The sequence below is a fragment of the Ranitomeya variabilis genome, chromosome 1 (assembly GCF_051348905.1).
Source record: "Ranitomeya variabilis isolate aRanVar5 chromosome 1, aRanVar5.hap1, whole genome shotgun sequence".
NCBI classification, from domain to species: domain Eukaryota; kingdom Metazoa; phylum Chordata; class Amphibia; order Anura; family Dendrobatidae; genus Ranitomeya; species Ranitomeya variabilis.
The window spans coordinates 151,284,815-151,310,585 of record NC_135232.1 but is presented as its reverse complement, the minus strand read 5'-3'; the positions used below and the strand labels follow the sequence as shown (position 1 = coordinate 151,310,585).

At 41.5% G+C, this 25,771-nt stretch overlaps 1 protein-coding gene across 8 annotated transcripts in view; it reads right to left on the bottom strand.

Annotated features, from left to right (window-relative positions):
* PAM (peptidylglycine alpha-amidating monooxygenase) overlaps positions 1-25,771 on the bottom strand; it is a 267,028-nt gene that overhangs the window by 42,479 nt on the left and 198,778 nt on the right. For 4 of the 8 annotated variants that reach the window (XM_077289753.1, XM_077289771.1, XM_077289762.1 and 1 more), the window contains exon 15: positions 8,111-8,422. The exons of the other annotated variants lie outside the window; for them this stretch is intronic. In XM_077289753.1, coding sequence (XP_077145868.1) covers positions 8,111-8,422 — 312 coding nt within the window. The remainder of the gene's footprint in view (positions 1-8,110; positions 8,423-25,771) is intronic. 8 annotated transcript variants of the gene reach the window in all.

The following is a 25,771-nucleotide window of genomic DNA, read 5'->3' as shown; positions in this document are numbered from 1 at the left end:
CAGGACTAAACAGATCTCTAAAGGTACCGTCACACTGAGCAACTTTCCAACGAGAATGACAGCGATCCGTGACGTTGCAGCGTCCTGGATAGCAATCTCGTTGTGTTTGACACGCAGCAGCGATCTGGATCCCGATCATTTACTTTGAAACCCCATGTCAGAATGGCGGCATAATGCTTTTTGAAAGTTTAACTCCATCTCCCTTCACTTAGCCCGGTTGACGGCTCCTGTTGTGGATTCTGTTTTTGGGCTCCCTCTGGTGGTTACAGCTGGTACTGGGTGACTTTGGTGGGTTGCGGTCTCTGGTTTCCACCTGTTCATCAGAGGCTGGGTGTTTCCTATTTAACCTGGCTTTCCTGTCATTCCCTTGCCGGCTATCAATGTATCAGTGTGTCTCTGTTACCTTTGCTACCTGCTCCTAGGCCTTCAAGACAAGCTAAGTCTGGATTTCCCTGTTTCATGTTTGCTTTCATGTTTTTAGTCCAGCTTGCAGATATGTAATTCTCTGCTGCTGGTTGCTCTAGTGGGCTGAAATTACCACTCATGTACCATGAGTTGGCACATGAGTTCAAGTAATTTCAGGATGGTATTTTGAAGGGTTTTAAGCTGACCGCGCAGTTCACCTTTTGTATCCTCTGCTATCTAGCTTTAGCGGGCCTCATTTTGCTGAATCTGTTTTCATAACTATGTTTGTGCCTTCCTCTCATTTCACCGTCATTATATGTGGGGGGCTGCTATTTCTGTGGGAATATTTCTCTGGAGGCAAGATAGGTCTGTGATTCTTCTGATAGGGGTAGCTAGATCTCCGGCTGGCGCGAGACGTCTAGAGTCCCCCCAGGAACGTTCCCCGGCTGCTGTTAGTTGAGTGTTGAGGTTCAGGATCGCGGTCAGCTCAGGTTCCATCACCCTAGAGCTCGTCCTGTTTTTGCCCGTGTTATGTGTTTAATTCCCTGCCATTGGGAGCATGACAGTATAGCCGGCCCACAAAGTGTTAATTGTTTGGGCTGAAGCAGGAGAAAAAGAAGTGTTGAAGGGAAATTTTTTTTTTTTTCCCCCTCAGAGTTTTGCTGCCTAGCCCTTAATTGCTGTCTAGCTGCTTCTTACCTCCTCTTAACGCTTGAATGGCTCTGACCTTAGCTGTTTAACATGGATGTCCAGAGTTTGGCTTCCAGCCTGAATAATCTTGCTGCAAAAGTTCAAAACATACAGGATTTTGTTGTTCACACTCCTATGTCTGAACCTAGAATTCCTATTCCAGAGTTTTTTTCTGGAGATAGATCTACCTTCCTGAATTTCAGGAACAATTGCAAATTGTTTCTTTCTTTGAAATCTCGCTCCTCTGGAGACCCTGCTCAGCAGGTCAAGATTGTAATATCTTTCCTGCGGGGCGACCCTCAGAATTGGGCATTTGCATTGGCACCAGGGGATCCTGCATTGCTCAGTGTGGATGCGTTTTTTCTGGCACTGGGATTGCTCTATGAGGAACCTAACCTGGAGATTCAGGCTGAAAAGGCTTTATTAGCCCTCTCTCAGGGGCATGATGAAGCGGAAGTATATTGTCAAAAATTTCGGAAATGGTCGGTGCTTACTCAGTGGAATGAGTGCGCCCTGGCTGCAAACTTCAGAGATGGTCTTTCTGAGGCCATTAAGGATATTATGGTGGAGTTCCCTGCGCCTACAGGTCTGATTGAGTCTATGGCTATGGCCATTCAGATTGATCGGCGTTTACGGGAGCGCAAACCTGTGCACCAGTTGGCGGTGTCTTCTGAACAGGCACCTGAGACTATGCAATGTGATAGAATTCAGTCCAGAAGTGAACGGCAAAATTATAGGCGGAAAAATGGATTGTGTTTTTATTGTGGTGATTCAGCTCATGTTATATCAGCATGCTCTAAACGCACAAAAAAGGTTGATAAATCTTTTGCCATTAGTACTCTGCAGTCTAAGTTCATTTTGTCTGTAACTCTGATTTGTTCACTGTCATCCATTTCCGTCGATGCCTATGTGGATTCGGGCGCTGCCCTGAGTCTTATGGATTGGTCATTTGCCAAACGCTGCGGTTTTAGTCTGGAGCCTCTGGAAGTTCCTATTCCTTTGAAGGGAATTGACTCTACACCATTGGCTATGAATAAACCGCAGTACTGGACACAAGTGACCATGCGCATGACTCCCGTTCATCAGGAGGTGATTCGCTTCCTTATACTGTATAATTTACATGATGTACTAGTGCTTGGTCTGCCATGGTTACAAACTCATAATCCAGTCCTGGATTGGAAAACAATGTCTGTGTTAAGCTGGGGATGTCAGGGGGTTCATGATGATGCACCTCTGATTTCAATCGCTTCATCTACTCCTTCTGAGGTCCCTGCGTTTTTGTCTGACTATCGGGATGTTTTTGAGGAGCCTAAGCTCAATTCGCTCCCTCCTCATAGGGATTGTGACTGTGCTATAGAATTAATTCCTGGCAGTAAGTTCCCTAAGGGTCGTTTATTTAATCTGTCAGTGCCAGAGCATACTGCTATGCGGAATTATATTAAGGAGTCCTTGGAAAAGGGACATATTCGTCCATCTTCGTCCCCTCTGGGAGCAGGTTTTTTTTTTCGTGGCAAAAAAAGATGGTTCCCTGAGGCCTTGTATAGATTATCGCCTTCTGAATAAGATTACAGTCAAATATCAGTATCCATTGCCATTATTGACTGATTTGTTTGCTCGCATTAAGGGGGCTAGGTGGTTCACTAAGATAGATCTTCGCGGTGCGTATAATCTTGTGCGGATAAAGCAGGGTGATGAGTGGAAAACCGCATTTAATACGCCTGAGGGCCATTTTGAGTATTTGGTAATGCCTTTTGGACTTTCTAATGCTCCTTCAGTCTTTCAGTCCTTTATGCACAATATTTTCCGTGAATATCTGGATAAGTTTATGATTGTGTATTTGGATGATATTTTGGTGTTTTCTGATGACTGGGAGTCTCATGTTCTACAGGTCAGGAAGGTGTTTCAAGTCCTGCGGGCCAATTCTCTGTTTGTGAAGGGCTCAAAATGTCTCTTCGGAGTCCAGAAGATTTCTTTTTTGGGGTACATTTTTTCTCCTTCTACTATTGAGATGGATCCCGTCAAGGTTCAGGCGATTTGTGACTGGACACAACCTACATCTGTTAAGAGTCTTCAGAAGTTCTTGGGTTTTGCTAATTTTTATCGTCGGTTCATTACTAATTTTTCCAGTGTTGTTAAACCTTTGACTGATTTGACTAAAAAGGGTGCTGATGTTGCTAATTGGTCTCCTACGGCTGTGGAGGCCTTTCAGGAACTTAAGCGCCGGTTTTCTTCTGCTCCTGTGTTATGTCAACCAGATGTTTCACTTACTTTTCAGGTTGAGGTTGATGCTTCCGAGATTGGAGCGGGGGCGGTTTTGTCACAGAGAAGTTCCGATGGCTCGGTGATGAAGCCATGTGCGTTCTTTTCTAGAAAATTCTCGCCCGCCGAGCGCAATTATGATGTGGGTAATCGGGAGCTTTTGGCCATGAGGTGGGCATTTGAGGAGTGGCGTCATTGGCTTGAGGGTGCTAGACATCGTGTGGTGGTCTTGACTGATCACAAAAATCTGATTTACCTTGAGTCTGCCAGGCGTCTGAATCCTAGACAGGCTCGTTGGTCGTTGTTTTTTTCTCGTTTCAATTTTGTGGTTTCATACCTGCCAGGTTCAAAGAATGTGAAGGCAGATGCTCTTTCCAGGAGTTTTGTGCCTGACTCTCCTGGAGACTCTGGGCCTACTGGTATCCTTAGGGATGGAGTAATATTGTCCGCCGTCTCCCCAGACTTGCGACGTGCATTGCAGGAGTTTCAGGCGGATAAACCTGATCGTTGTCCACCAGAAATACTGTTTGTTCCGGATGATTGGACCAGTAGAGTCATCTCCGAGGTCCATTCTTCTGTGTTGGCTGGTCATCCTGGAATATTTGGTACTAGAGACTTGGTGGCCAGGTCTTTTTGGTGGCCTTCCTTGTCAAGGGATGTGCGCACCTTTGTGCAGTCTTGTGAAGTGTGTGCTCGGGCTAAGCCTTGCTGTTCTCGGGCCAGTGGGTTGTTGTTATCCTTGCCTATCACGAAGAGGCCTTGGACGCACATTTCCATGGATTTTATTTCAGATCTCCCTGTCTCACAGAAAATGTCCGTTATCTGGGTTGTGTGTGACCGCTTTTCTAAGATGGTTCATTTGGTACCCTTGCCTAAGTTGCCTTCCTCCTCTGAGTTGGTCCCTTTATTTTTTCAGAACGTGGTTCGTTTGCATGGGATTCCGGAGAATATCGTTTCCGACAGGGGATCCCAGTTTGTGTCTAGATTTTGGCGGACGTTTTGTGCTAAGATGGGCATTGATTTGTCTTTCTCGTCTGCATTCCATCCTCAGACGAATGGCCAGACGGAGCGAACTAATCAGACCTTGGAAACTTATTTAAGGTGTTTTGTTTCTGCTGATCAAGATGACTGGGTTGCCTTTTTGCCACTGGCCGAATTTGCCCTTAATAATCGGGCTAGTTCTGCTACTTTGGTTTCTCCTTTCTTTTGTAATTCGGGGTTTCATCCTCGTTTTTCCTCTGGTCAGGTGGAGCCTTCGGATTGTCCTGGAGTGGACGTGGTGGTGGACAAGCTACATCAGATTTGGAATCAGGTGGTGGACAATTTGAAGTTGTCTCAGGAGAAGACTCAGCAGTTTGCTAATCGCCGTCGCCGCGTGGGTCCCCGACTTCTTGTTGGGGACTTGGTGTGGTTGTCTTCTCGTTTTGTCCCTATGAAGGTCTCTTCTCCTAAGTTCAAGCCTCGGTTCATCGGTCCTTATAAGATCTTGGAGATTCTTAACCCTGTATCTTTTCGTTTGGATCTCCCAGCATCGTTTGCTATTCATAATGTGTTCCATCGGTCGTTATTGCGGAGGTATGAGGTGCCCGTTGTTCCTTCGGTTGAGCCTCCTGCTCCGGTGCTGGTGGAGGGAGAATTGGAGTATGTTGTTGAGAAGATCTTGGATTCTCGTGTTTCCAGACGTAAACTCCAGTATTTGGTTAAGTGGAAGGGCTATGGTCAGGAGGATAATTCCTGGGTGGTCGCCTCTGATGTTCATGCGACTGATTTGGTCCGCGCCTTCCATAGAGCTCACCCTGATCGCCCTGGGGGTTCTCGTGAGGGTTCGTTGACCCCTCCTCAAGGGGGGGGTACTGTTGTGGATTCTGTTTTTGGGCTCCCTCTGGTGGTTACAGCTGGTACTGGGTGACTTTGGTGGGTTGCGGTCTCTGGTTTCCACCTGTCCATCAGAGGCTGGGTGTTTCCTATTTAACCTGGCTTTCCTGTCATTCCCTTGCCGGCTATCAATGTATCAGTGTGTCTCTGTTACCTTTGCTACCTGCTCCTAGGCCTTCAAGACAAGCTAAGTCTGGATTTCCCTGTTTCATGTTTGCTTTCATGTTTTTAGTCCAGCTTGCAGATATGTAATTCTCTGCTGCTGGTTGCTCTAGTGGGCTGAAATTACCACTCATGTACCATGAGTTGGCACATGAGTTCAAGTAATTTCAGGATGGTATTTTGAAGGGTTTTAAGCTGACCGCGCAGTTCACCTTTTGTATCCTCTGCTATCTAGCTTTAGCGGGCCTCATTTTGCCGAATCTGTTTTCATAACTACGTTTGTGCCTTCCTCTCATTTCACCGTCATTATATGTAGGGGGCTGCTATTTCTGTGGGAATATTTCTCTGGAGGCAAGATAGGTCTGTGATTCTTCTGATAGGGGTAGCTAGATCTCCGGCTGGCGCGAGACGTCTAGAGTCCCCCCAGGAACGTTCCCCGGCTGCTGTTAGTTGAGTGTTGAGGTTCAGGATCGCGGTCAGCTCAGGTTCCATCACCCTAGAACTCGTCCTGTTTTTGCCCGTGTTATGTGTTTAATTCCCTGCCATTGGGAACATGACAGGCTCCTCAGTGTCTTTCCTCTCTCCTCCTGCTGCTGAGATCTTACACTGCTCAGTACAAGTTGCAGCTGTCAGTAAGGCTGGGAAGGAGAGTGGAGTCTGAATACACTTGGATTCATGAGCTCATTCATTTTCTAGGTAGTTTCATCTTAATATCAGGGTTACACAGCCATTCTGACATGGATATACAGAGTACACACATTATGCCCTATACAGATGTATTAGCATTGTATGTGTATTGTACAGTATCGTCTGCATAGTCGCAAATTGGTTCTTTAAAGGTGCAATAATAAAACGCAAAAGCATATTTCAAATATATGGAAAATAAAATCTGAAAATCTTACAAAAGTACAGAAAAAAAAGAGAAAAAAAATGGTTACATTACATCATTAATCTTAAACATCTTCATAAAGTAAACGGCTCCACGCAACAAACCATAAAGTCAATAATAATGACTTCTATTCATTAAGATATTGCAACATTAACTTGATGTATTAACAATGATGCCAGAGATATTGATTTTTTTTTTAACTCTGCAACAGAAGCACCATGCAACACAAGCTCTAAATACACACGAATAAGGAAGAGAGGAATGTAGTGAATGATTAATATGAGACGGAAAGATGTATTTGGAAACATGGACTTGGCAGCCAGAGATGTGAAGCCTGCAGAGCAGCCCACGCACAGATGTCTGCCATGCATACATATTGCTTACTTTTAAAAGGATAATCGCCACATGCCACACTATTATCAGGCTTTCCACATTAGCAAGAAAGACTAAACACAATCAATATCGTAGAGACCACAACACAAATTAAAACAAAAGCAATGCCGTCAAGGTTTGCTGCCATAGAAACCTGAAGGGAATGAGTCAGGATTTCGAACCTGCACTGTAGACACAGTACTGGAGATGAAAAGGCCAATTAACAGAGCGGGAACTTTAGTGGCTCTTCACGCTGTTCTGCATTTGATCTCGGCTCTTTCAACCCAATGTCAACTATGCCAGAATTGGCTGACTACAGTTCAATCTTCAAAATATATCTATAGGTAAAGACGCCAAGTCAGAAGACTGCCGAGCAGCTCACAGTTGGGGCTTAGTTAGTCTTCCGAGTAAAAATTGTATGAGGTTTTCCTTATAATATGATTTAATGGCGGGATTGACCTTAAGGAGGACATGTCACCTCCCGACATGTGTACTGTAATAAATAATCATATTCCCTGTAGCAACAATTCTGGAGAATTTTTTAGGATTGCTCCATTGTTATTACTATGTGCAATGTATGAATAAATTGACAGAAGGATTGTACCACTTGAGGACAGGACTGTACATGGTCTAACACTGATCTATCAATCCTGCCTGTGTTAGCTGTTTCATACAGCTGTGGTATGTGGTCCAAGTACAGACACGACATGATGCATGGATTGGCCTCGAGAACTGAAGCCTTTCAGTGCATCACATCCTTTATTCAGACCGGGAAATGCAGATGTATGATATTGTCTTTAACAAGAAAAACAGTAGCATCAAGTTGTCAATTTATTCCAACATTTCTAGAAGAAATAACAGGAAAACAACATACAAGAAAAAATATCTCCATAATTGTTGCTTCAGGGGCCATACAACTACTTACTAAAAAAAAGTCAGGAGAACAGACTCTTTAAACTGGCCACATACATCAGTTAATAGACAGCCAGCTATTTCTCCTGGTCCCCATACACATCTACAGTACACTTGGCTTAGCCGAGAATGGGGAGAGAAGAATAAGCTACTGCCAGACAACACTTTCAGTGGCTTATGCCCCCTAGGAACGTAAGAATGGGGCATTGCAATTCAACATACGCAGTCCTCCTTTTCCCTCGACATGTGTTGGAGGCTCTCTATATGCTTTGGAGAGCAAGCCAGTCCTACTTAAACCCTTAAGTTAAGTCAACGTTAATGTTTATGGCCAGCTTTAGAATCAAGAAGTGGATGTCACCAATATAAGAGCTCAGAAAAGGTCCCATTTAATATGCTAAGTAGGCAAGACATGATTATCTATATTTTTAGAAGGGAACAATGTAAGATTGTCACACTGGGTCACTAGTTTTCAGGATAACCAGTCTTCCCTTCAGGCTAATGTGGAGCAAGCATATGCATAGCTACTAGAGAAGTTTCCCAACCAACCTCCTGGATGCTGGTTGTCCACTTGATGACGACTAGCTGGCTGCGCCAGGGACAGCACATTGCCTGGTGGTCTCAGTGTGGATTCTAACTTGTGGAATTTGTGAATTCGATCTCTGACCAGAATGGCATCAGGCCTCTCATCATGTGCTAAGACTTGTCTGGATATGTACCAGCCAGGGTCTTTCTTTTGTACCACATTAGTGATCTCTGCTACAAGATCAGACCCTATAATATCACTGGGGTTATATTTATGGACATGAACAACATCTTCCCTTTCTCCTAGGAGTTTGGAAAGGACGGAATAGAAATCACCTGTGCAAGGAAAAAAACAGAACAGATAAAATAGAGAGAAGGAGATTAGGCAGATCATAGTGGACACAAAGTGATAATTTATCTTTATTATATTAACCTGGCACATCCATACTTCATATACAATACCAAATGAAGAGCAATGTCAGGGCCTGCAAGTGCATCCAATATATAAATAGCAGCAGATGGGTCCGTCTGGCATTTCTAAGCGGAATAATTTGACCGTCCTTGGCTCCCTTCAGAGATTTTTCCACAACCAATGAAATTATCTTCTCATTTTTTTTTAGGAGCACATGAATTATCACTTCTTATATTTCTGGCATAATGTGATTTTCACTCCAGTAAATAAATACCAATTCCCACCCCCCCACCCCTCCAAAAAAAAAAATCAGACTTTTGATTTCATATGCAATTGTGAGTATTTTATAATATAAGGGCATCTATGCTCTCTTCTAAATAATTTCTTCACTATGATCTTTCTACACCAGTCCCTCTACATCACAGTGAAGATATCACCTTCTCTCTACAATATATGAGCCAGAACTTCCCTACTGCAATATAATTGCCGAGTTCAGTGAGCAGGTGACCTAATATGATATGTTTCAGATTGGCTTGTAAAAGGTGATATACCGGGATATCTCAGTGTTAACAATGCTCTGTCTACAGACGATAAAAAGAATACTAAAGCAATACAAATGCAAAATCGTGTAATCATCTATAATTCATATATATGGACAAGACTTATTGACCCACCAGACTTGATCGGTTCAGGCAGTCAGAACACTTATGCTGCAGCCAGGACTAACAACTTTTCATTTCCTATTGAGACCTCAAATAGTATGTGCACACCATGTCTTTTTCAAGAGGGTCCATTCTGAAACACACCTGACAAAAAAAAACGCTCCGAAGACTGAACATATGCATTTCTACGTCTCAACAACTTTCTGTTCATATGCTCAGTCTTTTGATCGTCTTTTAACCAGTTCAAAAGATGCAAAGCGGTTATGAGGTCTCCAAGGCGTTGATGCTTCAAGAAAACTCCGCCAGTGTTATTCCTGAAGCATCTTCATTGGTGTTTCTGCAGCTTGTTTGGTAATTTAAACCTTAAAGGGAATCTGTCAGCAGGATTTTGCTATGTAATGTGAAGACATACATAGATAGAGGTTGAAGCACAGAATTCAGGGATGTGTCACTTGCAAAGTACATGCCGTTGTTTACTAACTGTGAAGGCTTTGTCACTAAGAGATTAACATACGACTATACCAGTCTGGTAACTTATCCAAAGGTGTCCAAATAGAAAATGACTGGCACTTCAAAACAATATAACAACACAAATTCTGACTGACATGATGAATAGCCGAATGAAGAGAACCAGAGGATAACCAGAGTCTGGCAATGCCCACTCCCCTTGTGATAAGCAGCTATGGACTTTGTACATGGAGAGCCTGGGGTGGGCGGGGCTAGCTTTCTCAGCTCTGCTTCATGCTAAACCTAAAAGCTCTGATTGGGTCTGAATGGCTGCACTGAATAATTTAAGTGATACATAGTTGGATTCAGCTTCTCTTAAGGCCCCGTCTCTCATAGCGAGATCGCTAGCGAGATCGCTGCTGAGTCACAAGTTTTGTGACGCAACAGCGACCTCCATAGCGATCTCGCTATGTGTGACACGTACCAGCGATCAGGCCCCTGCTGCGAGATCGCTGGTCGTGTCGGAATGGCCTGGACCTTTTTTTGGTCGTTGAGGCCCCGCTGACATTGCTGAATCGGTGTGTGTGACACCGATCCAGCGATGTCTTCACTGGTAACCAGGGTAAACATCGGGTTACTAAGCGCAGGGCCGCGCTTAGTAACCCGATGTTTACCCTGGTTACCAGCGTAAATGTAAAAAAAAACAAACAATACATACTCGCCTTCTGATGTCCGTCAGGTCCCTTGCCGTCTGCTTCCTGCTCTCACTGACTCCCGGCCGTACAGTGAGAAGTGAGAGCACAGCAGTGACGTCACCGCTGCGCTCTGCTCTCACTGTACGGCCGGATCTCAGTCAGTCAGAGCAGGAAGCAGACGGCAAGGGACCTGGACACCGAAAGGCGAGTATGTACTGTTTGTTTTTTTTGGTAACCAGGGTAAACATCGGGTTACTAAGCGCGGCCCTGCGCTTAGTAACCCGATGTTTACCCTGGTTACCCGGGTGCTGCAGGGGGACTTCGGCATCGTTGAAGACAGTTTCAACGATGCCGAACTCGTTCCCCTGATCGTTGGTCGCTGGGGAGAGCGGTCTGTGTGACAGCTCCCCAGCGACCACACAGCGACTTACCAACGATCACGGCCAGGTCATATCGCTGGTCGTGATCGTTGGTAAATCGATAAGTGAGACGGGGCCTTAAGCCTACATTATGCTGCTCTCAGATGAGGTAGCAATAGCCTGCTGACAGATTCCCCTTAAATAGTGAGTGGCATCCAAACATAAGCTGCCCAAAAAATGAACATCCTGCTTTTCTAACCACTTTCTTTGGAAGCTTGAAGCTGTGAAAAGACATACGGTAATATATACAAAAGTCATTTTAGCTCTGCATTATGTTAAGCCTTTGTAGCGTTTTTTTCAGCACTTTTTTAAGTTCATTCAAAGCAAAATCCGCCTGAAAAAATGACATGTGCACATACCCTTAGATGTTTTTTTTAATATGTATTTGATTTGCAATGTAGTTTAAAGTTGAGATCTTGTTTTATTGCTTTTGTAGGCCTGCACAACCAAACGTATGCTTCCACAATGAATACACACATTTATATTGAATGTTTTTAACTGAAGGAATAGAAACATGAGAGAGACTTTTCTACAAGTACATTATGTGCAGCCAGACTGGTAAGGATCCTGACTCACAGTATAGATTGCGGCAATGACTTGCAGACATGGTTTATTGCAGACAGTATGTCCACCTGCCTGGATGTATTTGGATGATCCTATGGAAACCATATGTTCTGTTGGGGAAAAACAGCAGAAATACCAATCCTGCTCCCACGTAAAGTAGGCTTTCATATAAAGCATAATGTTTTGTACAAAACTTTCAGACAAATCTAATTAGGTATCATATTAAACTGGCTAGACTATACACAATGGAACTTGTCCACTCAAGCGAGCCATATGCTGACAATAATTACCATCTCAAAGAGAAAATAATGCAATTAACACAGAGAAAGCAGTCAGTCAGTTATTATTAAGACTAGCAAAAAAGTAAGACCCTTGCTGGGACAAATCTTTTAAAATGTCTATTATGTCTGACATAGAATATTTGTAGTTTTTGTTCCAGAGACGGGTATTAATACTATAAGTGCCCATACATCTTAGAAAGCTCATTTATATTACAGCTATTCCACCCATGTACTGTATACATACAAAACACTGAGTCAGTAAATGGGGAACGGAGAATAACAGGCTGCTCTGGATGGTAAAAAGTGATTATTCCAATATTGGTCGGCTGTCCGGAGATAGTTGGGACACTGTCATGCACGGGAGATCGTTGACCGATCCCAGCTAACATCTAATGTGCATGGGTAACTTATATCGTATCTTGAACTCAATCACCAACTTCTAAAGGGAACTCGTCATGTGAAATGATTGTAAAGGCAGACGCCATGGCTAGGGGCTGGATTTTATACACCTGTGTCAATGCCTGGGACTGAATGGAATTGCATTTTATGTACAATCGAACTGAATGTGGCACGGGCCTGAATGAGAAATCAACCTGAATTTATTGATTAAGAGATGTGTGCTAGTACATCTTTCCACATAGTGTATGTTGTATAAGTATAGAGAATCCTTGCCAAAATTAAAAGTAACCGGTCACGTTATTTATCCCTACTAACCAGCCCCCCAATGTCTTACATGTCATGCATTGGGCATTACTAACTTGCTGTTTTCAAGCTAAATTTTCCAGTATTCAAGTAAAAAAACTATCTTTACTCAATTGCCTACCACACCCTGGCTTTTACTTAGCACGAAGGAGCGGGATTTCCTCAGGACGTCCTGGTGTGACATCGGGGCAGTCCAGTCTATGAATCACCCTGCATTTGGCCTGACTACTGTCAAAATAACTATGACTGAAGCCAAATGCAGCGCCACCATATGACTGAAAGCCAGGGTCTGGTAGGCAATTTAGTAAAGATTAAAAGCATTTTTTTTTTACTTGTGTACTGGGACATTTGTCTTGAGAACAATATGTTAGTGATGCACGTTGCATAACCTCTAAGACATTGGCTGCAGATTAGTAGAACAAATGACGTGACGAGTTATCTTTAATTTTGGCAATAGGTAACCTGATACCTATAGAACATATACTATGTGGACAAAAGTACCAGGACACATCTCAATCATTAAATTTAGGTTGACTTCTCTTCAGTACCATTATGCATAAAATCCAATCCCATTTCTGAATGAGTCCTATTGCCTCAGATATATAAAAGCCCCAGCCCTTAGCCATGCCGTTTCCCTTTACAGTCATTTGTGAAGGTATGGGTCCTTATGTAGAGCTCACTGAACTCCAGCGTGGTCCTGTAATATGATCCCAACATTGTAACAAGTCAGGTTGTGAAATTTCTTCCCTCCTGAATATTCCACGACCAATTGTAAGAAAGTGTTTAGAAACAGCAGTAATGAAGCAGAGCATGTAAAGTTATAAAACGGGCTCACAGAGTGTGGAGGTGTACAGTGCATAAAAGTAGGCAAAGCTCTGATGAACCAGTAACTGCAGAATCCCAGTCTCTGGCACTAACATCAGCACAAAAACTGTGCTTGGAGCTTCATAGCATGGGTTTCCATGGCAGAGTTTTACATCACTAAACACAATGCCAAGTTCCAGACAGAGTGTTGTAAAGCATGCCATCACTGGAGTCTGGATCAGTGTCTATCAGCCGAAGGCAATATGGACTACAAAAAGTGTCCTCCGCTCTACTGGAGAATCCAACATGCCGTTGCTTTAAAAGTAAAGATTACTGATTTCAGCAGGCACCATGCAATGCTTTTTTCACTGGCAATTGTGTTGCAGTAACATTGAATACTTACTCCAAGGTTTCTACACAAATTTTTGCCAGTCATTAGGGAATCCTTCTATTAAAAACGGATGACCCAAAGAGGACAGCCCCCTTAGAAAATAGAATTTTTTACTTTGAACATCCAGCCAACATCTATTGTATTCATTACAGGGGTTACTGTAGAAAATATGTTATAACTTACTAACTTGTTCATCTGTAAGAGTCCGACTGCTAGTACTACTTGCACCAATCGGCAGAATGGGGAACTTGTATCGCTGTTATAGTGCAATGGCAGTGCACATGTACGGGGCCTATGCCACATTAACTCCCTAAGGGTCTGGAGAACTTTGCACTCACTCTTTTTGGCAGCCCTGTAGAGAATGAATAGAGCGGCAGTTGGGTGTCTCACTGGCTGCATTGTTTTGTAATAGTATTAAAAGTTCCCCCATCAGTTAGTTGGGTGTGGGTCTCGGACGGGGGACCCTCACTGATCAGGTGTAGATCTCGGCTGTGGGACCCTCACTGTTCAGCAAGTTATTACTTATCCAGGAGATAGGTTATGTCCAGTGAAAACAAGTTACCTTAACTCTTTTACCATATTCTGTATCTTAACTGAACACATAACTGTCTTATAGGGCAGCACTTTGTATGATACAAATCAGTTTTTGAACGTCATTGTAAAACTAAGCATAATGAGATTTTAATAGGAGCCAAGAAACTCCTGTTTTAATGCGGTGACCGCCAACTTGAAAACCTGACCTTAATAGACTGTGTCATGTTTGCAAACAATCTTTAACTTTCCAATTATTTGTAGCTGAACTGCCATGAACGGAGCTAGGAGATGAGTCCCTCAGGTGAGATAATCTCATCTCCGAAAATAATTACTGCAGTTATTAGTGCACCTCCATAAGTAAATTATAATTAAGAAAAAACACTTTCCTCTACCTGAAACACATCGGCGATGATGAGGACATGGAACAAATCCTCCATATAGCTTACAGCATGAAATACCAACTTAAGCTGAATTGTTTACTGGCAATAAAAGTAGAACAGCTCTACAGACTGAATCAAGCAGTGAAGAGCAATGGAAAAGGGTTCACACAGGGAAGATTATATAAGGGCTTCTGCTAATCACAACATACACATTTTTTATAATAGCTGAAGGATGAATGTAAAATTTGTGCATACATAGAATACCAATGTTTATATAAGTAAACCAAATGCCTGTGCATAACGTAAAATTTGGATGAGGAATTTGTGATGTACAACATAATAAACTACGGTGTTTGTATTGCTTCAATGCAAAATGAAATAATCAGTACTGTGTGATAGATGCTGTAAAAAAAAACAGGAGGTAAGGTCCTGGATGGCAGATATGTGTCACCGAGGAGGTTGGCATCACTAATGTAAAGTCTGTATATCAGTAACACAGATATCTGAAAGATTTTTAATTTGACTATATTTTGGGTCCGGGATTTAAGAACAACCAAAATAATCTGGGTGGGAAAGGTCGTTCCAATAATCTAGCCTGGGGCTTACAGGCCTAATAACAGCAGCTGGGTTAGCTGAGTTGTGCTGTAGCTGAATAGTGGCATTTTTGTTTAGTTAACACTTAAAATTGCTTGAGTTGCTACTGCCTGGAATACTGAGATTGGGGAGGCTGTTATATTTACTTTTTTTCATTGTGCCAGAAGAAAAGACTGTTTATGTTAGTCATCTGTACTTGAGAAAAACTGATCTCATTTGGGAGCTGCAAAGTTTATGAAGGCCAATAAACTTTATTCTGTTTTTATCTAAAAACTCTATGCCTGTGTGTATCCAACATATCCAAATGGCTTCCAGAGAGCATGAACCCTTACAATGCCTAGTCATATTTCCAGACTCTATAATTGGTTGGACGTTGACATGCTTATCTATCACCCCAATTCTTGATATAAGAAAAACGTTCAGTAGTTTAGCAAGATGTAGGAAACAATTGGAAAGTAGTCTGCAGAATGAAACTGCATAGATTTTGTTTGTAGTCTGTTAAACATATAGATCTGCATAGGGGATGTAGACACAAAACAAAAGTGGCTTTTCAATTAAGACTTTTTGCAAAGTTGCTGCAGTTTTCAATTTAGATATATTGAAACAATAAAAAATGGTTATAAAAGGTGGACCTTACTATTAAAGATAGTCACGTGTGCACCATATCAATTATAGATACTTATCCGTCATATAATACTTTCGTGGAGGAATTTGATTGGACCTAAAGTTATTCTGCTTCAGGACCATGACCACAAACATACAACCAATATCATTATGAACTAATTTCAGTGTAAAGAAGAACAAGGAGTCCTGGATGTGATGATATGGCCCCCATAGAGCCCTAATCTTAATATCATTGAGTCTGTGTGCGGTTACATGATTTGTGGTTAGTTCTCCAAGATGTTTGGAACAATCTCAATCTTTAATTGATACACAAATCTTATTATTTAAAGCATTCTAACTTTGACAGAAAAAAAATGGAAAAAATCAAAACATGCTATATTTTTCCAATATCAAGTATGAGCACCATGTACAGAAATACATTTTCTTACATGCTGGGACACTTTCACCTTCCCTCTTTAAGGCCTCTTTATGTTCCCTCATGGTCTCCAGGCCAATCACCAGCTATCTTTGCTTCCAAGACAAAAGCAGAACTCATCATTGAAGAGAATAAACGTCCATTCCAGCTTCCACTACACCATGATATCCCTTGAGAGTGGTGGTGTGAGGTTAACGGAACTCCTCCAGCTGGATGTCTGGCTTGTAACTCAGTGTCATGCAAATGCTTTCTGATGGTTTGTGTAGACACTTAACGCCTTAGGCATCGTATGTGTCATCTAATTTCACTTGCAGTACAGAATGAATCACTATGCTTCATCTTTCGAATCTTATGAGACTACATGGTCAATTCCATGAAAAGTTCTGCATGAGGGAACACCACAATGTTCTACTCGCGGGATTATAGTGTGTAGTGGCATAATGAACAGTAGCCGGACGTCAGCCAACATGTTACTATAATGCTGTATTATCTGCCCCCAACCCGACTTGCAAGAGAAGAAAAATAACTTTTATTATACTCACCTGGAGGGCGATCCGGTCCCATGGGCGTCGCTGGTCTTGGTCCAGCACCTCCCATCTTCTTATGATTCCCGTCTTTCTGCTTGCTTCGTGTGGATGACGCATCCCTTCGTCATCCACACAGTCTCCTTGGCACAGTGCTCCTACGCAGGCATACTTCTCCGTCCTGTTGAGGGCAGAGCAAAGTACTGCAGTGCGCATGCGCCGGGGCTCTTTGACCTTTCCACGCATTTGTGCACTGCAGTACTTTGCTCTGCCCTCAGCAGGGCAGAGAAGTGCACTTGCGCAGAAGCGAGATGCCGAGGAGATGCGTCATCCACACGAAGCAAGCAGGAGGGAGGCATCGTAAGAAGAAGGGAGGCGCCGGACCAAGACCAGCGTCACCCATCGGACCAGACCACCCGCAGGTCAGTATAATAAAAGTTATTTTTCTTCTCTTGCAGGTCGGGGGCAGATATACAGCTTTATAGAATGCTGTATATCAGCCATGAAAAATGATGGCCACATCTCTTATTGGCCAAACCTGGTGACAGGTTCTCTTTCAGAGGAAAACTATACAAACATAGGGAGAACATACAAAATTCATGCCCTTGACTGAATTGGAATCAACACACAGGCTCTCCATGTATGTGTTGTGACAGTGAAACAGCCGTGACACATGCACCTGTGGAGGCAAACAGCTGATCAGCCGGCGCGCTCTATGTATCCGGGTTCCCTCTGCAGCTTATTCGGTCAGTGCTATAGCTTATGGAATAAGCAGGGACCCGATCAAATTTGCTTAGCTCTAGTCTCAGTGCCACTTCCCCCTTGTTATGGCCTGTGGTGTAGGATGGCAAAGGCCTTTTGTTATAAAGAAAAACATCCAAGCCCAGCTACGTTTTGCCAAAACCTACATCATGTCTGGCAAACGCATGTGGGAAAACGTGTTATGGTCTGATGAGACAAAGACTGAACTTTTTGGTCATAATTCCAAAACTTATGTTTGCCACAAAACCAATACTGCACATTACCAAAAGAACACGATACCCACAGTGAATCATGAAGGAGGCAGCATTATGTTTCGGTGCTGTTTTTTGGCAGCTGGAACTGGGGCTTTAGTCAAGGTGGAGGGGAAATATGAACAGGTCCATATCCGTCAATTTTATACCAAAACTTTCAGGCCTCTGCTAAAAACATGAAGATAAAGAGGAATTTCAGCTTTCATCATGACAACGACTCTAAGCATACCTCCAAATCAGCAATATAAAGATTTTGCTAAAAGAAGGTAAAAGTTTTGGAATGGCCCAGGCAGAGCCCAGACCTGAATCCAATTGAGAATCTGCGGACATATGATTTTACAGATTTCAAGTTTGGGAAAAACGATTAAAAATATTCAATAGTCTCTCTGTGCTTGAATTTTATACTCATGTCTTGCTGTTGTTGCTTATCCATCCACAAACAATTTAAAAGTGTGTAATAACAAGTCAATGATTATTATGGAGACTTACCATGTTTCTTCAATAACAATACGCAATATAAAAACTAATAGATCTGTAAACGTTTTGGCTATACAAAGGGACAGAAGGACTCAACTTCACCATATTGCCCCATATTTACAGTATTCACCATTCGAAGCAGGTAAACATTTCATGGTAGTTACAGATCTGGGTCAAAGTAATCAGACCTCCACAAGACAGTTTTAACTTGCTATCCAGAATGAATCTCTTTTTATGTTGACTATAATAATGTGCAAACCACAATAGATACTATAGGAGAGGAGAAATATCTGATAGGTGACCTGTCTCAGTGAAATGATGTAAGACATATTACAAGGTGCTGTTTATAGAACTCATCCATCAGTCCCAGATCTACAATCTTCTAATCAAAAGGGAAAATGCACAGAAGGATAGACTCGACATTTCTGTGGAATAGCAAGACACACACAAAGGTTATCATTAGTTAACCAGTGTCACCCAGAATCTGAGATCAATGTCCTCTGCGTGGAAGGACAGTTTATTGGTTAGGTTAAAAAAAATTGGCTACTTGCAGCCCTATCTTCAAAGCCAATTGAAATAGACTGTCACTGACATATAAATTAAAAAGGAAAAAATCTAGCTACAGATGGCTTCATTTGCTTTGAACTACACTAGGAAAGGATGTTCTCCTTAAAATAACCCCCACAGTACTGAATTGTTTCCTTATCGAAAGCAGTAGGCTTAGAGTTTGTTCACACTAGACTCCCAATTTTAACTAAATGATATAAAGGACAAACACAGATCTCATTAACTTCAATAGAAATCTGTTTAGTTAGAAAATGTTTTGCAATGCACCCGTAGTTTTCTATTGTGCAGATAATCGTGGTAAATGATGGATAGGAAAACGTTGCAGATTAGTCACTACATTTGGTTTCCGATGTACTGATGATGATGTTCTTTCCACCCCATTTTAGGGATTTCAATGTTCAATAAAATAAAGCCTGGAAACTGGCCAAGAATATGGAGCTTTCTAAATATTAACGTTACCATGATGAACATTTGAAAATATATTTAGCTTTATCATTTGTCACATTGTTATTTGTCTTAAATAGATTTATAAAATGAAGAGCTCTTGAAATTACCAGCATGATGTTCAATAGGCGGAAGTTTGCAAAGTCCAAGCTCCCACAGGAAGAAGCAATTGCGAAACGCGCGTCGGGGTTCCTTCGCTTGAGCATCTCCTATATCTAGGTATCATCATCATCATCACCTCCCATTGAGCCCTCATGTGATTCCTTCACATCTCTATTTTTAACAGCCTGCTATAGATTGTGTTTCTCTCTATGCATTTGCATTATACTGCAACTTCTACTACCCCTTTGAGATCATGTCTCTTTACTGTTCCATGCGTAGACATACACCTATTTCTTTTGGATATTGGACTAACCAAATATCATGATTTCATTCCAACATTAATAAACATATAATTTTCTGGCACCCCAATTGGACATAATTCAACATTTGTTTATATTACATGATTTATTCCAACTTGCGGTAGACTCCAATTTATATGGTCTTGTATACAGCAATTATTGTATCTTATATATTGCGTGGCTTAGTGTTTTGTATCCATTCACCAGCACTTTATCCTGTATTCTTGCTCATCATACCTTCGGATGTATTGTTTGATCCCACTGGGTATAACAAGTGTCATATACATTTTTCCATATGTATTTTTTTTATTTTTTTTCCACTGAATGTATTCCTTTATGGTGATCTGTATTAATTTACTTGTGCACTCATACCTATCAGTGATACTATATTTAAAGGGAACCTGTCACCCCCCCAGGCGTTTTTAACTAAAAGAGCCACCTTGTGCAGCACTAATGCTGCATTCTGTCAAGGTGGCTCTTTTAGTTGGGGTCCCTGCCAACTCTGAACTATTCGTTCTTAGACTATGCCTTTCCTACCTGTAGTTTGTCAGGGGGGCATGTCTTTTCCCCCCTGACACAAACGCCTCCCAGCCATCGCTCAGGGCCTCCGTGCACCGGGCGCCACCTCCAGTTCCTTCATTAGCGTCCCCGGCGCCTGTGCTGTAAGTTCCCATCATGTGATGGGAGTCGAAGGGCAGCGCAAACTGCGCTTACAGAGCAGGCGTCGGGGACGTTAATGAAGGAAGTGGAGGCTGCGCCCGACGCATGGAGGCCCTGAGTGATGGCTGGGAGGCATTTGTGTCAGAGGGAAAAGACATGCCCCCCTGACAAACTACAGGTAGGAAAGGAAAATTCTAAAAACAAATAGTTCAGAGTTGGCAGGGACCCCAACTAAAATAGCCACCTTGACAGAATGCAGCATTAGTGCTGCACAAGGTGGCTCTTTTAGTTAAAAGAAACCTGGGGGGGGGGGGGGGTGACAGGTTCCCTTTAAGAATTTTGTTTGCTCAGGCTTTATTCTGCTTATGTTTTACTCATCCTATATTATATACTTTTTAAATAATTTTTAGCTTGATTAATTAATAAAAATATTGTTGATCTTACTTGGGCTTTTGTAACTTCCTTTATTTTGGATATATATTATACATAAGTATTATGAGGAGGTCATTGCCAGCGCTGAATAATTCTACTGTTATAAGGAGAACACATTCTGTAAAGGATACCGACTCTATACTTTATTACCCAAGCAAATAGGAGTAAAGAAATGGACAACGGCCGTTTTACATCTTCACTGACGCTTCTACGGGTCTAGAAACGACCTTCGTCCATTGATTCCCCCGTAAGCACTGCACGCTGCTCGCATGTCCTACAATCTGCAATAAAGGACTGTTCTTAGGAAATTGGCAAGTGCTTCCATTTCTTTATTCCTATTTGCTGGGATAATTTCACTTATGGTATTTGGTTTGCAACTCCAGAATCCTTTTTTGTTTTAACGGCATTTGTTCTAATAAGGATGATTCTCCCATGAGTAATGATCTGGTGCCGAAAACTACTCTATACTTACTATACTTTATTACTGCCTCCACCTCGTGCTTGTCCGGCACCACATAAATCTTCAGAGGCTTGAAAGTGAACCTCACACCATATTTAGTTTACTTTTTATTTGGCAATATAAGTATTAAGGGCTTGTTGTATCTTTTTGAGCTGAATTTTAGGACTTTTCTGATGTACTATGAAGGGATTTCTGGCTTAAAATCACACTTTGTATACTCAATATTTTATTTGCTCTAAGCTATAACACCCGTAGAACAAATTTGTTTGTTTTTTTAACAGCAATTACCCAAATGTTGTTATGGGCTATTAACAAGCTTACTGCTAAGTTCCCTAACAAGTAGAAAGAATGCTCATTATCATGAAATAAGGCAGAGTAAGGTCCCTTACCACTAAAATCAGGATGATAGAGTATTTGAAAGGCCTTGCATTCTGGAGCAGATCTTTCTCATAATTCTGTGTTGTACTGCTCCTCCTCTGATATTCCAAGAAAATGACAACTGGGTGTTACCAATTGCCCTTGTCAAGACACCGCCCAACTGTAACATTCAGTTCTCCATTTATTAACAAATTACTATGAGGAAAAATTAAGCAATGCAGAGAGATTATATAAACAAAATGCTAAAGCATTAATATTTCATTAAGAATACAAAAACTTCTAAAACAGATGTGCAAGGAGATCTGGCAGGTGTTCTTTAAGGGGCTTTTTAGTATACAGAGACACCACGGAGTCATAGAGGTAAATAATGCAGTTCCCACAATTGTCACTAGTAGGAGCTCCTTACATTTTAATATTTACAGGGGGTGTACAAATTTATATGCTGTGAGCTCCACCTAATAGAATTTGTGTTTTGTGACTATGGAAAGTAAGAGAGGGAATATGGAATTTCTTAACTGAAAATCAAAGCTACAACCATTATCAAGATACTGTTAAGTCGGAAATTAATCACTGCAAGATGCTGTGACTTATTTCGATTAAAGGGGATTTTCTAGTAACTAAAATGTCCTAAAGCCCCATATAGAAAAATAAAATTACTTGTTAGTTTACTTTTATTAAAAAGTTTGTGCTGTTTGCGACACAGATAAATAAGTTCAGCCTCTGGTGAACATTCAGGAAAAAGTATTCCAGCCTGGATTCTGTCCTGCTCTTGGATGAGACTGCAGAGTTTACCTTTCCCTTCCCATCCTATGGATCTTATAGAGTATGTGCAGTAACACCTTGTTTCTGCTCATGTTCAGCTTCTTATAAGACTTCTATGGGCTCCATAGACTTCAACAGAACCTATAGAAGTCCATAAGAAGGTGAGCGTGTACAAATCATCGGAGGGTGCTGCACAGGAAGGAAAAGAGGAGTGCACGCTGCGCAGACATGACCAGAGGAGGACGGTATCCTGACTGTGCAGGCGCTTACTGAAATATCCTCAAGGGCTATAGATAATTCTTTATCTTAAAAACTGTACAACATTTTTTATTTAAAAGGGTCGTGCCACGAACAAAAGTTAATTTTCATCAACAGATCTTGGAATAAAAATAAACTCCACAATTGAATGTGTTTAATAAAAATGTTCCTGTGCTGAGATAATCTTATAAATGTGTCCCTGCTGTGTACTGTGTAATGGCTGTGTCTGACTGTGCAGTGGTCTGTGCAGGGGCACATTTATAGGATTATATCAGCACAGGAATATTTTTTTTTAAACACATCCAATTGTGGAACTTATAATTCTTCCAAGATCTGTTGATTGAAATGTACTTTTGTTTGTGGCAGAACCCCTCTAAGTAAATTACAAAGTAGCTTGATCTTTATAAAGGAACTTAATCAAGATCATTTTAATTAATTGTAAAGCCCATTTAAGTAAAATTTTACAATACCAACTGCTTAGACCTTTACTCCTCTAGGTAATATCATAAAGAAAATACCGTATTTTGCGGATTATAAGACGCACCCCAAATTTTGAGGAGAAAAACAAAACTTTTTTTTAATAAAATGGTGGTGTTTCTTATAATCCATGTGTCTAATTGCATACCGGGGGTGGTGGCTGCGGTGAAAAAGGGTCACTGCTGGGGGAGGCAAGAGAGGAGTGTTGAGGCAGGACACAGGCTGGGATGAGGGGTGTTCGGATGTGCGCTACTGCCAGTGTTCGGTGGTGCGGTGGCTCTGCCGACATTTTGTGAAAGCCCAGAGCCCCCGCACTTACACGGTTTACTATGTGGTGGACTCTGGGATGGCGGTGCATGTGCAGATGGAGATCTTGGAGCTGGGATGTCATCTCTCGAGATCTTGGTGCCCAGATCTCCATCTGCACATTCGCCGCCCCCGGCAGTCATTTTTTACATGTGATATTACATAATAACCCATAACTACCATATATTGTGAGTACCTATAATATTAACATTGACCAATAGAGCTGTATAGATTTTAGGTAATGCTTAAACAAGTCAATACCATTAGAAAGTAATAGGATTCTTGTTTCCTACTAAAACTTATATGCATATGTATCCTAAATAAATAAATGTAAAAAGAATGAGTGTGACATACATGTAGAAATTCAGTGATATATTATTGGGGCTACTTGCTGCCTTTCACATAAGCGCCATTTCAATAAATCTTATATTTACTCTTGTTAGAGCCAGAACTAGTAATTAAGAAATGATTGTATCCTACAATTTGGAATTTTTAGGTCTGTTTCTATTTACAGCATTCATTATCATTATAGAACAGAACGCGAATAAACTAGAAAATGAATAAAAACTGACAACAAAATTAACGTAAGTAGCTGAAATGCAAAAATAAATAATAAATAAAAAATATCACTATAATAATACATGAAAGCTAAAATAACATACTCTACTAAGAATATAATGTAAATCACTAAACACACTGACCTTACTGTAAATGTAATGGATAGCAGAAAATGTTTAGATTTTCTGGACGGATGATTATATGCAAACTGAAATCTAAACTTTTCTGCTGTGAAGTAGGTTAAATTCTGGCAAAGACCATTACGCTAGAAAATCTGCATCTCAGCATCCTTTGTTACAGCAGGGTATTATCATTTCAATGCAGCCCTTCTTTACAAGTCTATGTGATTAAGGAGGATCGGCCATGCATGGTGCAAAGGGCACGGTGGTGGGAAAGCTCTACCGAATTCCTAAATCAGTGCGTGCTTAAAGCCTCAATAGAGCAAACGACACAAAAAATGAACATGAATAATTCAAATAAAATCTTGACTCTTTCAAAAGCACACCAAAATCCCAGTAACGTATCCTTCACTACGTTCCATATATGTAGCAAGGATAACTAGGGTTTATTTTATCATGGTAAATATCCTAAGGGAAACTGCAGACAATACCGGAGAAGAGACAAACTCAGCTCTGCAATTAAACAGTAACAGGCCGTGTTTCCCTAGAGAAGATGGACAAGTCTTTATTTTTGCCTACAAAGCACTCCATGTGCGCAGTGCAGAGACTAGAGTTAATTGAATGTCCCAAAATTCTATTTGAGCAGATTTGCTCAATTTGGGATTAAGTGATGAGTGGGGGATGGTAGCTGGGATGCGATTCACATTGAATAAATTTACAACCAATCTAATCCTTCCTCATATCTATCCCAACACTACCTAGTCCTTCTATTGTTTTTTTTGGCCTCCATCTATTGGATCTTCCAACGGGCGCTGCCGCCGACTAACACGCTGTTGACATTAATGATGTGCGCCACACTAAAAACATGGTTACAGGGACATCGTGGCCATACTGGGCCTGTGGTGCATACCTCAAGAACAGGTAGAAAAGGAAGGCTAAAAGGCAGAGATCGGAGGAAAGAACAACAGTGAGACAGGTATCAGAAGGCCGGTGAATTTAATACATCGCTTTTTACCCCTTAATTGCAATCAGAATTCAACCCTTAGTGAAATGAAAGGTGAAATCTAAATCAAATCAATATCTGGTGTGACCACACCATGCCTTCAAACTGCATCCACTCTTCTAAGTACATTTGCACACAGTTTATGAAGGACAAAAGCAGGGACATTGTTCCAAAACATCTTGGAGAACTAACCACAGATCTTCTGTGGAGGTAGATTTGTGCCAATCCTTCTGTCTCTTCAGGTAATCCCAGACAGACTTGATGATGTTGGGATCAGGGCTCTGTGGTGGCCATATCATTACTTCAAGAAGTCCATATTCTTCTTTATAGAGAAGAGAGTTCTTAATAACATTGACTGAATGTTTAGGGTGATTGTCCTGCTGCAGAATAAATATGGAGCCAACTAGACACCCCCTTGCACGATGATTAAGTATCTGACTGTATTTCTCAGTATTGAGGACTCCGAGAAATGGGCAATGTAGACGACTGCAGATGCAGTGGTTGGCCAAAGAAACTTAGTACAGCAGATGAAAGACGCATCATGCTTACTTCATTCTGAAATCGGAAGATGTCCAGTTGAGGTCCTATACAACAGTGTGTAAATGTACCTAAAAGAATTGAAGTTTTGCTGCTGTTTTAAAAGGTAAATGGTGGTCACATCGAATATTGATTTAATTTAGGTTTCTCTTTTGTTCATTCACTTTGCATTTTGTTAATTGATAAAAATTAACTATTAATATTTCTAGTTTGAAAGCTGTCCTGCAATACCAGTCAGTGGCGGCTACACAATGAACGAAGCTGCAGAACACCCTTTCATTCGAAGTAGTTACATCTCATGGCTGCCAGAGCACATGTATAAATGTGAATAGGGCGCATTACATATCAATTTAGGTATATAAAAGGGTGCTACATCATGTATGGG